General features: G+C 39.2%; 1 protein-coding gene across 2 annotated transcripts in view; it reads left to right on the top strand.

Moving 5' to 3' along the window:
* LOC136243596 (uncharacterized) overlaps positions 1-10,771 on the top strand; it is a 53,930-nt gene extending 43,159 nt beyond the window's left edge. For both annotated transcript variants that reach the window (XM_066035137.1, XM_066035138.1), the window contains exon 4: positions 9,318-10,771. In XM_066035137.1, the coding sequence (XP_065891209.1) occupies positions 9,318-10,450 (1,133 nt within the window). In that variant the 3' untranslated portion in view covers positions 10,451-10,771. The remainder of the gene's footprint in view (positions 1-9,317) is intronic.
* The last annotated feature ends 3,379 nt before the right edge of the window (positions 10,772-14,150 follow it).

The raw sequence follows: 14,150 nt of genomic DNA, 5'->3' as shown, positions 1-14,150 counted from the left end.
TAATTTCCAGTTTGTGTTAAGTATATGTTAAAGTATAGCCGCGAGTGCTATATGAAAAATAAAATACGAGGCGCACGGCCGAGTACTTTATTTTTCATATAGCACGAGCAAGGCTATGCTTTAAATGATTTATGGAACTTTCTAGTCGTGTAGCTTCACCATACACTAGGACTCGTAATTAACAAGCGTTGCACGAACTATTAGCAGCCTGAACGCACACGAACTAGTTTAACAAAGTAACTCACGCGTATTTCACCATAGCTTGGCATAGTAGACGTTCATCGCGTCTTTTGGCAGGTTTTGCTCGCAACCCACAATCGATTCTATTGTGAGTCACATGGTGAAGTATTTCCGTGATATCTCCAGGACTTGTCCGTTTACATTAACAAACGTAACAGCAATGTTACCTTCTCCCACCCATCATCGAAGCATTTAGGTATGTCTATAAAAGCAATCCAGTGGTGGAACTCGTATTGGCTGGGGTGATTGATCACTCAGCGCGGCGAGGCTATCAGCCTTCACCGGCTTGGGTGATTAGTCGTACTGGCGTGAGCCCCGTAGGCTATTAGCCTACACTAAGGCACGTGGGCAACTGTGCTTTATTGCCCACAAAGAGTGCTTTATTGCACCGCAAAGAGTGCTTTATTGAACAAATAAAGCACTCTTTGCGGTGCAATAAAGCACTCTTTGTGGTCGATGAAGCAGTTGGCCGGCTGAGAGTGTACTTTATGAAATTTAAAGTACACTTTTTCCTTTGATCTCGCCCACGCAAAGTTCTATAATTACAATTTAAATTTTCACATAAATTGTTTACTTGTGTTGCTTGCTTGGCCATGACAACCAAGAATCTTGCATCATTGAATGATGTATATTCTTTGTTACAACAATCCGACACAGCTAAGCAAACGTCCTACATACTACAATTGATATGGAGGGATTCGACAAGCGAATTTGACATTGTGGGCCCTTATTTCACTTGTACTTCATCAGTGGAGGGAAAGTTTGTATTGGCCTGTGTTCTTGAAACCGTAAAACTGTTTCAGTTGCATGGCCTCAAAATCAGTGTACTAGTGTGATGGTGGCTCATCAAACATCGCCACCATTAAAGCCTGCCATTGTGCATATTCAACCAATAAAAGATGACACAGATGATAAGTACAAAGTGGAGCCCTGGATGCTGAACCCATTTAATCCTTCACACAAAATATTTTGGTTGATACGTATGTCCATCACACCAGGTAATGATATTATACGAAGATTATATGAAGTTGTTCAATGTATTACAATATTTTATTCTAGCTTAAGAATATGACAAACACCCTGTTCTCCTCCAAGCCAGGTGGTTCTAAACCGTTTCACCGTGCTGAAAAGTCTACATTTGGGTGGGAGATGATTAACAGTTTATCCGAGAAAGGATTGAAGAGGGTTAGGCAAGGCCAGACCAGGATGGTACCTCGACTAAGAGAAGCACATTGCCTTCGTGATACATGGACTAAGCTGAATGTCATCAGCAGAGATCATGCAAGTAAGGACATCTAGTCTTATGAAATTACATGCTAACTGGACTCACATTTGTGCTCTATAGACTTATAATGTTAAATGTTTTTTTTTCTTCACTACAGCAGGAGCAAGTGCTTTCTGAGTTGGTATAGTACATCAACCAAGGACACAACATCCGAATGCTAGCTTACCTGGAAGCATGTAGCCTACTTTTTGAACAAGGGTTTTAAAATCATGGTCTGGTAGGAGTTTGGATGCTGACATAATTAAGAACATTAACAAAGGCGACCAGTACCAAGTGGATAGATTCAATTTTAGACAAAGGTATGGGATAAGTTGTGTAACATTATTGTCAACGAAAAAAATGAATATTTTCTTGGAAGTGTGACTTGCGATTGTGTTTCTCTGATAGATCCTGCCTCTCCCCACACATCAAGTATGCAGAAGTCTTTTTTGTCATGGCAAAGTAAGCTTGTGTATTCCTGTATGACACTCTTTACCCTACATATTAAATAGCTTGGGACCTCTTGAGGATAGATGTATATGGCTTCAGAACTTTGTGTGTGGTTTTTGGAGACATATCCAACTTATTTTGTATCCCCCCTGTGTCTGTCTGGGTCATCGGTTGAGAGTCTTTTCAGCCAATACAAGCACAGTTCCGGAGGAAAGCTGGACTCAGTGAATTATGCCACATCCAGGGCTGCACATTTAGTTAAACAGTCTGTCTCAACTCACCACAGTGGGAAAGAGTACAGGGATCAGCTGTTGGATACGGTTGAAATACCAAGAAATAATTTTACAGACATGCAAGCACAACCCCATCAACCGATGACTACGGGAGTTCCACATGAGTTGACAGGCAACTTTGACCTCATCAAAGATCAAAGCGCCATCTCCCTTGGGCCCCTTGTTTCCCTAGCCTCCTACATGATTCTTCCTTGAATGCCAAGTAATGAGAAACTTGGTCTGATATGCATCTAGCACTGGCTCCAGGCTCATTAATAAAAGATCCAGAATATGATTGCAAAGTGGCTTTGGAAGGCAGCTTGAGTACATCAAACTCCTTTAAAGCTTCATAAGCAGCAGGGCTGCGGGTATATATTACCAAAGCTAAGAACAACACACATCATTAAAACAGATAACAATAGTGGCCTACCCATTCTAATTGTGATTGAATTCCAACAATTCCCTCTGCCATCAAAGCCTATAGTACGGTAAGTTACATGATCACCATGAAGTTACTTTTATACTAATTAACATACTGTTTTCAGCTTGATCATCACAAAACTGTTTTCTTCTCTGCTCGACATCCATGTAAATTCCCTTGCTTATCCAGGTGGAATCATTTTTTCCAGAAAATCTACTATAGCATTATACAGGTTGTCTTTGTTGTTCCTTTCAGGTAACAAATCAGGCAATGGCTTAAATTCTACTGCTGACACCCTGGCACTGTTCTGCATCATAACGGCAAAAATATTTGGCTGTACCAATGTAATAACACCAACAGATATGGGAGTAGGAGTAGTGAACGGTTAACAACATTGTACCAAATGAACTGTCCGAACCTGATAAGTACATCACAAAGTTGAATATTTTGATCGATATTAGTAAGGTTCTCTTTGCACTTTCCAATGAATGCTTTGTCTAACAGCACCGTGCTTAGCTCAGATGATGGTACCATTAAAGAAACTCTATATACCACTTTTTATCTTCTCGAATAGTCCTGACAAAGAAACTATTCCATCTGGAAAATTGTCCAGGGTACCAAACACTTTTGAGTGTTTTGAACACGCACACATACAGTCACCATATTGAATTTATTAACACTTTACGTGATAGATAATGAATAATGAAATATTCGAAGCGGGTGCATAAAAGCATGCAGGTGGAAACAGGAAACTAGCAGTCAACTTTGCTTGGCCTAATCATGTGAGTATTAATCCCCACAATCTATTTCGGTCTCAACGTCTATATAATCACTGCCCAGTTGTAGCCTGGCTACATTTCGTATGTAGCCCGGCAGGCGGCTAGCTCGGCTACATATGGTATGCATATATCAAGACACACAATAGTGTGTCGTGCGGCCCAAGAAGCCGGCACGCCACACCGTGAGTATATTAACAGGAAGAAAGAAAATGCAATTTTCACACCTATGTAGCTTTGTGATCCCTTATCCGATTGGAACCAAATTTGCTACAAACAAATATACCCTGTAAAAAGATCAGCTAGAAGGAGTTAACTTGTAGAGAGTTTGGCTACAAAGAAACCACCAAGTAGAGAGTTCAGCTGCAAACAAATCACCTGTAGAGAGATCAGCTAGAAACAAGTCACCTTGTAGAGAGTTCAGCTAGAAGAAGTCACATTGTAGAGAGTTCAGCTGCAAGCAAATCACCTGTAGAGAGTTCAGCTACAAACAAATCACCCTGTAGAGAGATCAGCTAGAAGAAGTCACCTTGTAGAGAGTTCAGCTACAAAGAAACCATCATGTAGAGAGTTCAGCTACAAAAAAATCAATCACTCTCTAGAGAATTCAGCTACAAGAAGTCACCTTATAGAGAGTTCAGCTGCAAATAAATCACCCTGTAGAGAATTCAGCTAAAAACAAATCACCCTGTAGAAAGATCAGCTAGAAGAAGTTACCTTGTAGAGAGTTCAGCTACAAAGAAACCACCCTGTAGAGAGTTCAGCTGCAAACAAATCACCTGTAGAGAGTTCAGCTAGAAACAAGTCACCCTGTAGAGAGATCAGCTAGAAACAAGTCACCCTGTAGAGAGTTCAGCTAGAAGAAGTCACATTGTAGAGAGTTCAGCTACAAAGAAACTACCATGTAGAGAGTTCAGCTGCAAACAAATCACCCTGTAGAAAACTCAGCTACAAACAAATATACCCTGTAACAAGATCAGCTAGTAAGAAGTTACCTTGTAGAGAGTTCAGCTACAAAGAAACCATTATGTAGAGAGTTCAGCTGCAAACAAATCACATGTAGAGAGTTCAGCTAGAAACAAGTCACCCTGTAGAGAGATCAGCTAGAAACAAGTCACCCTGTAGAGAGTTCAGCTAGAAGAAGTCACATTGTAGAGAGTTCAGCTACAAAGAAACTACCATGTAGAGAGTTCAGCTGCAAACAAATCACCCTGTAGAGAACTCAGCTACAAACAAATATACCCTGTAAAAAGATCAGCTAGAAGAAGTTAACTTGTAGAGAGTTCAGCTACAAAGAAACCACCAAGTAGAGAGTTCAGCTGCGAACAAATCACCTGTAGAGAGTTCAGCTAGAAACAAGTCACCCTGTAGAGAGATCAGCTAGAAACAAGTCACCTTGTAGAGAGTTCAGCTAGAAGAAGTCACATTGTAGAGAGTTCAGCTACAAGCAAATCACCTGTAGAGAGTTCAGCTATAAAGAAACCACCATGTAGAGAGTTCAGCTAGAAACAAGTCACCCTGTAGAGAGATCAGCTAGAAACAAGTCACCCTGTAGAGAGTTCAGCTAGAAGAAGTCACATTGCAGTGTGTGAAATAACTTTTCAGACATGTACTGACAAAGTGACAGGCCAATATGAGAATTGAGCAGACACCAAGGAATTTGCCTGGACATTTAAATTAAAATGTATCAGTGCATTTATTAATGTATGTATCTATTAGTGTATTGTATTTTATTTTATGTATTATTACAATGGACAATGTAAACAACTTACAGTGACAATGTTACATTTAACTGGAGAAAATGAAGTTAATTTAAATTGACATAGTGACACTATTGGTGAGTTAGTCTAAGTGATACGCTGATTACACATGAGTTACAGATAAGCTATAACAGCAAACACGGTATAACAACATCATGCACGGTCCTCTGTTTCACAATCATCACCTGATTCAGATCCAGACTCTTCACTGCTGCTTATCTGAAGCCAAGATTTCCATGCAGCTAAAGAAAACTCTTCATTATCATCATCATTTTCATCTGATTCTCTCCCAGCCCTGCTTGATGTTGTTCCTCTGGTAAAAGCAGTAACTCTCCTTGTTCTGTCCTTATACCATTCTGAAATGGCATTTGAAGGATCCCACTGATCAATTGGTGGACCACAACAATCAATCCGAAGCAGTTGATCAAGCCTGTTCTCAGTAAGATTAATACGACGGTCATTCTTTATGAACTTAAGCTGTGAAAACACCCTTTCAAGGTGTCCATTGGACAAAGGTAGACAGAACAACAATTCCACTACTCCTAAAATATTGCTCCATCGTTTGGCATCTACACAATTGAAAACCTTCCACCACACCACCTTGTAGTCATCTTGTACTAAATTGAAGTATTGTTTGCCATATTCCACCATGTCGTCCCATTCCTCTTTGACCAAAGATATGTCAATGCCAGCTTTCTCAAGAGGAATAGAAAACCAGTCACACACTGCCTCCAGTGAAGCATGACCAAATGAAGGAGTGCTGGCACGCTCCCACCCATGGGTAGCCAAAAGCGTTACTGCTTGAGTTAAAATAAGCAACTGCTCCTCTTGCACCTTCAATCGACTAACAAGACAAGAGTCAACTGCTTCCAACCAGCTTTGATAGTTTGACTTCAAGAATGCTAGGCCTTGAGTGTGGTAATGCAAGTTAACACCTTGATAAGTCACAATACTTGCCACATCTGTTGACTGAATTCGAGTGAGGACTTTCTTAACTGTAGGAAGATTTTCAACAGACTTCAATTTCATTTCATCCAGTGACCTCTTCGTCTTTACAAAGGCCTCAACTGTTCTAACAACACAGAGCTCATCCTCTTGAAGAATTTTGCAAACAATTCCCACTGGCTTTAACAGATCATGAAAGAAGGCACAACCAAGCAAGACCTTGGATTTACGCCAACGTAGAATGTAACCTTTCAACTTCTGTTTGTCAACTGATTTGACACCGCGATCTTCTGACAGTGACTTCAAATGGCTAAGATAAGCACCAAACCTGTCAATGACTCGTGATAAAGCAGCCACCTTGTGAGCCACAAATCTGGTGCCACAAGCTCGTAAAGGCCTTGCTCCTCCTTTGTGTGGCAATTCACAATCTTCAAAACATTGTTTAAGCTCCTCCACCATTTCTTTCAATCCAGCACATTTCTTGGGAGACTTTTCGTACACATAATATATTTGTAGCAGAAACTCATCCACTGTTGCAAAGAATGTGGTCTTCAACGCATCTTTGATGGAGAGTTCTAATCTATGTGCAAGACACCAGCTTACTATAATCCATGGCATATCTCTTTCAAGGTGGCCCTTCAGTCCACCACTCCCTATATTTGCAGAAGTACCATCACACCCCAAGCCAATAATTTTCTGCTTCCATTCTGCAGGTGGGATATCTAAATAAACCATAGCTTGTTTAAAACAATCATAGAGGCCTTGCCCTGTGCCACGGTGGAGTTGTCGTACAGCAAAAAACTTGTCTCTTACAATTACCTTTCCATCTTCTGACAATCCATCAAAGAACAATACCATAAACAATTCTTCATCAATATTTCCACAGTCTGTGCTACTGTCTACCTGGATACTAAAAAATCTAGCCTTGTTAATATCCTTCCTCAACTAGTGCCTCAGGTCTGCACCAATGAATTCAACGAACGTTGCACAAGCATGGTCATTACGATAGCTTCCTCCTATATCAATGCCGTGTCTTTCCTCTAGGTCACAAAGAGTCTTCATCTTTTTAAATGACATCTTCTCCTTTGCTATCAGGTAAGCTATTTCAAACTTTCGCTTCAGTCTAGCTTTGGTCAATTCATCCATTGATGGTAGAAGTAAGGCCCTTGCTATTGGAGCGTAGTCGCAAACATTAGATGAGTGCTCCTTCTTATATAAAATCATTGCGCGCTTATGCATTTCCGTGCTGGCGTGCTCCTTGAATGATGAAGCACGGGTATTAGTTGTTCCTTCCACAAAGGCAGAGTTATAGTTCCGCATTGATATTAACCGCTCTTGGAACTGACCACAGATACTGCACTTTAGCTTTGACACGTGCTCGCGGTCCCCAGCAACAATGATGAATTTCAGCCATAGGGTGGTGTCTAACGTTTTATCATTCTCTCGAATCCATTTCTCCATCGTCTTCCTTGTAACACTTCTATTACTTCCTTTTTCCTGCCTTTCTGCCATGGTCGGACATTTTTCCGGACAAAGTTAATTATGCCCTGCCAAATGATGTAATTGTCCGGTGTCCGGACGTTATTTCACACACTGCATTGTAGAGAGTTCAGCTACAAAGAAACTACCATGTAGAGAGTTCAGCTGCAAACAAATCACCCTGTAGAGAACTCAGCTACAAACAAATCGCCCTGTAGAAAGATCAGCTAGAAGAAGTTACCTTGTAGGGAGTTCAGCTACGAACAGATCACCCTGTAGAGAGTTCAGCTACAAACAAATCACCCTGTAAAGAGTTCAGTTACAAATAAACCACCATGTAGAGAGTTCAGCTGCAAACAAATCATCCTGTAGAGAGTTCAGCTATGAAAAGATCACCCTGTAGAGAGTTCAGCTAGAAGAAGTCACCTTTTAGAGAGTTCAGCTACAAAGCAACCACCTTGTAGAGAGTTCAGCTGCAAACAAATCACCCTGTAGAGAATTCAACTACAAACAGATAACCCTGCAGAGAGTTCAGCTAGAGTCAAGTCACCCTGTAGAGAGAATCCTGTAAAGAGTTCATCTACGTACAAGCAAATCACCCTGTAGAGAGTTCAGCTACATTTCAGGTCACCCAGTAGAGAGATCAGCTGCAAATTATCCTGTGGGGATTAATTGACATGTAATAAATATATGCATTATATATATAATTTGTACATTTACTGATAAGATCAGAATGAGTTAAAGTATTTATAAGATCTGCTTCATCTTTTTCTTTTTCCTGTGGTAAAGAAAAAAACATAGGTTAAAAAGTCCCAAAGCTGGCCATAGGCCGGCTTTGGGGTATACAAATACAAAAAGAAGTGAAATCTAATCAAAAACAGCCAAGCTGTAAAAAAAGGAGTGCGGCCCTTGAAAAGGCTATGGTGAAAAAAGATGTGAAATCCAAGGTGGCAGCCAAGAAATGGCTGTGATGGTAGGTTAATGGTAAAAATTTTAATAACAATTCAAGTGAATTTTGTGCCAATTGACCAAGTGGTACCAAATTCACCTGAATTGTCGTTATTAAATTTTTACCATTAACCTACCATCACAGCCATTTCTTGGCCGCCACCTTGGATTTCACATCTTTTTTCACCATAGCCTTTCCAAGGGTCGCACTCCTTTTTTTACAGCTTGACTGTTTTTGATTAGATACATATACATGCATACAAACACACTACAGACATATATACTACAATCATAGAATAATGTTGTCTAATAAATTCTGGCAGGTAACCTGAAAATCACACACAAAACACAAGTTCCAATGAGCAACAAAAGCCACTACGTTGTGCCTCTGTAAAGTTATGCACATCAGTTTAGTTACTGGAAAATTCTATAGAAACTTGTCACTCTGAAGATGTTTAGGCTTGATACTGTATACATGTAATAGGAATCATAAAGATTTGTTCTTTAATATCATCAAAAAACAAAAAACCCATCTCAACATTTCCTTCGCAAGAACTAGCTTGGCAGAATTGATTAGGCATAACTGTACTCTATGATTACACTATAACTCATATATGGTATATGTTTTGGTGTGGAGAACAATGAATAGTTTAATGTGGGGCCACTTAATTTTAGGGCGTAAATACCAATTGTACCTAGTTTCCACTATCCTTTTTATTTTTATTCAACATTACGCATTTGTCTTTTCTTAATGCATTCCAGACATACCTTTCCATTTGTGTGAAATGATAACTGACTTTGCTGAAAATTTAGAAGGGACATATAAGCAACATAGCCAAGAACTACAAGCCCAAGTAGAAAGTCTACAAATTCAATTAGAATACCAAAAAGACCAGTTACAACAACGAGATGAATTGTTCCACCAACAGTTGCAAGAAATTATAACAGATCTAAAAGGACATGACAGTGTCAAAGACCACATCACAGAGAAACTAAAAAATGCACAGCTAGAGGAAAAATTGCAGAAAGTTGAGCAAGAAGTAGGTATTGAAAAAGAAAAATGTCACTATTTAGAGAACACTGTCATTGCTGGTCTTATCCAGAGAATGGAGACACTTGAAAAACGACTTTGGGTAGTGTCACGAGATGAAGTACACCTCAGTAACACCATCCTAGGAACTGGAGGATGGGGTTATGTTACTGTAGCCACTTATAGAGGACGTAGAGTAGCTGCAAAGTGTCTCCACAGAGGCATAGCTTCTCATTACAACAAAGATCAGTTCGAGAGAGAAATTCGAATATCTGCTCAATGTCGTCATCGTAATCTGCTAGAGTTCATTGGAGCAGTCCCTGATCATCCAGCCATCATTCTCACTGAAATAATGGACACTAACTTGCGAGATGCCTTAGTTGACAAAAGAGCCACACCCAACCACATTCATCCAATCAGTATGGATGTAGCTCAAGGTCTGCTCTACTTGCACAGTATTCAACCACACCCCCTTATTCATTGTGATGTCAGTGCTCCCAATGTACTACTGAAAGCTGATGGTAATGGATGGATAGCTAAACTATCTGATCTTGGCTCTGCTCAGTTTGCCCACATTGCACAAACCCTTGGTCCTGGTGCAATCATATATGCTGCCCCAGAAGTTAAACAGACGGAGTCTGCTCCTCAACAAACAATAAAGATAGATATCTATAGTTATGGGGTACTGTTGATTGAGATGTTAACCAGAGAGATGCCTAAAGGAAGTATTGATGTCTTGTTGAGGTCTGTTCGATCAAGGTGGCCTCGTTTTGTACCCCTCATTACCAGCTGTACCAATTTTGATCCCAGCAAGAGACCTACAATAAGACAAGTCATTGATCAGTTGGATATTATCATCCTCTGACTGTGAATAACTGTGAACTTACATTTTATTAGTTAGCTCTTAAAGAACAATATTGTAGTTGCTAAAACATACATTTTAGACCCTATAGATTGAACATGCACCTTGCATATTTTTAGTTTTGCATATTTAGTTGTTACACAACCACTACTGTAGCTTGCAGTACATATTGTATTTTATTGTGGTAGTAATTAGAATAAATTATAATTAATTTTTATATTGCTAGATCAACTTTGCCTGTGTTTTCTCATTATATTACAATAGGAATATTATTATGTGTGTGTACCAACTAAGCTATTATCATCAAATAAATGTTTTCTCAAGTCTCTTACACTTTGGACAACCAGCAGATTGTCTAAACAATGCCTTGCAGCCTTTACACTACAGGGAGAAAAATCACACATATACACATTAGTAAAATGTGACTGTCTCTGGGAAAACCGGTCTTATCGCCCATTTAAAAGTATCGAGAAACGTCGGTTTTAAATATTCTGTGTGTTGTAGCTGGCCAATGGTGGTAGCTACGCATACCAAATTTTCACACGTTTCACAACAATTTCTTACCTTCCTGATCATCCACTGAAGAAGTAGTCAACAGCTAAGTTTCCCGCCATTTTAGATAGTTTTTAAACCGAGGTTGTCTGTATCAGGTGAGCTCCAGAAGGGTGGGAGGCGGGTGCCCTGGAAGGCGGGAAAGATGGTGTTCAAAAATTGAAAAGAGATGTGCTGGGATGAATTAGGCCAAGTTATAGGCCATCCAGGGCTCAGAACTGGCTAAAATGAAAGGAAATTTACAGCACAGGTCATTGTCCAACACCACAGAGCTGTACAGCCACACACAGCCATCTCCTGGTTGGCCAGGGCTCCATCGACCCCAGACCACTTGTACGGCTCGCCACTGTGCTCTAGAAAAGCAGCCAGCAAAAGCAGACCACTTTACTCTGGTCGACTGTGGCAGTGAAACTTGATAGTGCATTCATTAAGCTTTGTGTTTGTGTGAAAAAATCAAACTTCCTGTCTTGGGCAATAAGAACGGTTTTCGTAGATCCAGTCACAAATCACCTATAGCTCAATATGTGACCAGCTGACAGCTGATCATAACCTTGTCATTCTGTTTTGGCATAAAAGTATATTGAGTAAAAATACACCCCCCCCCCCCCCAAAAAAAATTTTTTTTTATGTACATGTTTATTACTTTAGTATTCAAATAAACATATACACCATTGGGTTTGCCTGTTCATGAAGAGTAAGAAATCTTAGTTTAATGTTTGTACAGTAAAAGACATGTTAGTGATGGGTGCTTTTTTACAATGCCATAGAAATAATGATGCTGTAGAAATAAAGTGTACCATCATTTCTTTGTTGGAATGGTCTTTTTCCTTAGGAAAAGCATTATACCTTAACTTGACAAATATACGTAAAAGGCTTAAAAACTTTGGCTGTGATACACCAATTAATCGGGAAAATCAGTGTATCAGTCAAACTTCAGCAATAATTATTAGCAGATTATTGAGCCAATTACTTAAACTGACCCCTGTTTTCATAACAATACCAGAAAAAAAATTTTTAGATGGCAATTTTACAAAATATATGAAATTTTGGTAAATGTAAACATCAGATTGGATATCAGTATAAACCAAGAAGTGAATTTTAATATTGGATATTTGGTAGAAAATCTCCTATTGGTGCATCACTAGTCCTATCCTTTGTTACTACGAATACGTCTGTAAGGCTCTTATTTGGTGATTATTAGTTTCTCATCCACCGCCCGCATCTCCCATCCTTCTTAAGCTACCGCATGGTAAGCCATTATTTACTCTGTGAATGCTCAGAAGAACACGTGATACCAAGTGTTATAATTTTTTCGTTGATGAACGCTACAATGCGCTATATATCGCCGGAAACTCGACTGTTGTTTCAATAGTAAATTGCTGCAGTGCCAGTTGCAATCGTGCTCTATCGACTTCATCAAAGCAGGCTTTCAGTTGACTGTCGAAAAACAGTTGGCGATCACGAAAAGTAGAATCAGCTGGTGAAGAAAATGTTTGTAGTAAGAAAGAAAGACAATTTGGACAAGGTCTGTACATCAGTGTGTTAATATTATAAAATAATGGCATAATGGTCAGTGGCGGATCTAGGAATTTATAAAGGGGGTTTCCAGTTTAGAAGGTGGAGATATATATTGACATGAGATACGCAAACGTTTGCACTACATCGTCTGGTTTGGTAAGGTGAGACCAAAAAAAAAAAAAAAAAAAAAAAAAAAAAAAAAAAAAGGTCACAGCCTAGTAATAGTACATAAAATATATTAAAAACTTCCTACACACTACTTTAGTAGCTACTGTGACTGCTCTAATTACAGTATCTCGATCGAGACGCACGCCGCGATAATTAAAACATTTAATTGTTACGCAATCATTTTTCAAAGGGGGTTTCCGTGGAAACCAATGAAACCCCCCTGGATCCGCCACTGATGGTAATACCCTCCCGCCCGCATCATAATAATTAGAAAGGCTGGATGAGAAACTAATAATCACCAAATAGGGGCCTAAACAACGAAACTCAAACAAGGCTGTATAAAATTAGCTTTAAAATTCCTTATTAAGACACTATACCAAAGTGCATGCTCAAGTTCTTCACGTAACCAGCACAACAAAGCAAAGATATGGAAATGAAGTTGACTTGCACAATGGAAGGTAACATAAGCATTTCTACACTCGCTAGTGACGCGAAATTACTCTGTTTGACTATTCCGAGCTTTTCCTTTGACTCAACTGTCTCCTATTGAAGCTGCTTATCTACAACTTTACACAAGACAATAAAGTAGCACCATCCCTGTTACATATAAGAATGATATAGACGGTTATATACATATTAACATACACTGAATCTGACTGTAGGAACTCATAATGAGTACCTGGAAGGTCTCATCAAGTTGAAACGGATAAATCACACTTGGACTAGGGACCCGCCGATTATGCTGGCATAATTATGAGCATAATGCCAGCATAATAGGTAGAATGTAATAGTATGAATTCCTTCTTATCGAAATAGCTATTACAGAAAGATCGATATACTCTAATAGAACAGTCAGTATCTCTAATAGAACAATCATATAGCTGACTGTTCTATTAGAGTATATCGATCTTTAATGTGGTATGCATTTTGACAAGTAATTTTGTGCTTCAGCCACTTATTATTTATCCATAAATTGGAAATTATTAGCAGAGCATGAGAACTGAGGCATAAATAATTGGGCATAATTTGAGCATAATGGGTAAGTATTGAGCATAAATTTAAGCATAATAGGTAAATTTTTGAGCAGTGCAGCATGGCATAATAGGTAAAATTATGAGCATAATCGGCGGGTCCCTAACTTGGACTCTGACATATTTCACACACAAATGTTTTCTGACAGCAAAGGGGACACTTTCACATGTTTGATGGCCTTCCTTATAGCTTTATTTTTCTGAGGTAACAGCAGGCCTGAATGTAGATCCATTGGATTCTAGAAAAGAAGAAACCACACAGTAGTGAAACCTTCAACATTAGTGATACAATAAAGAATTATCCAACCCGCAGTGTGTATGCGTACATATGTGACTAGTTCTGACACAATCTCATAAGTTTGCACATAGGCAACTGTCAGATACCTTTATAGAATATAAAATATAGACATTAGACAAGGTTACTACTTACTAGT

This window comes from Dysidea avara, chromosome 13 (assembly GCF_963678975.1).
Source record: "Dysidea avara chromosome 13, odDysAvar1.4, whole genome shotgun sequence".
Lineage (NCBI taxonomy): Eukaryota > Metazoa > Porifera > Demospongiae > Dictyoceratida > Dysideidae > Dysidea > Dysidea avara.
The sequence above is the reverse complement of the archived record's forward strand: the minus strand, read 5'-3'. Positions and strand labels throughout refer to the sequence as shown.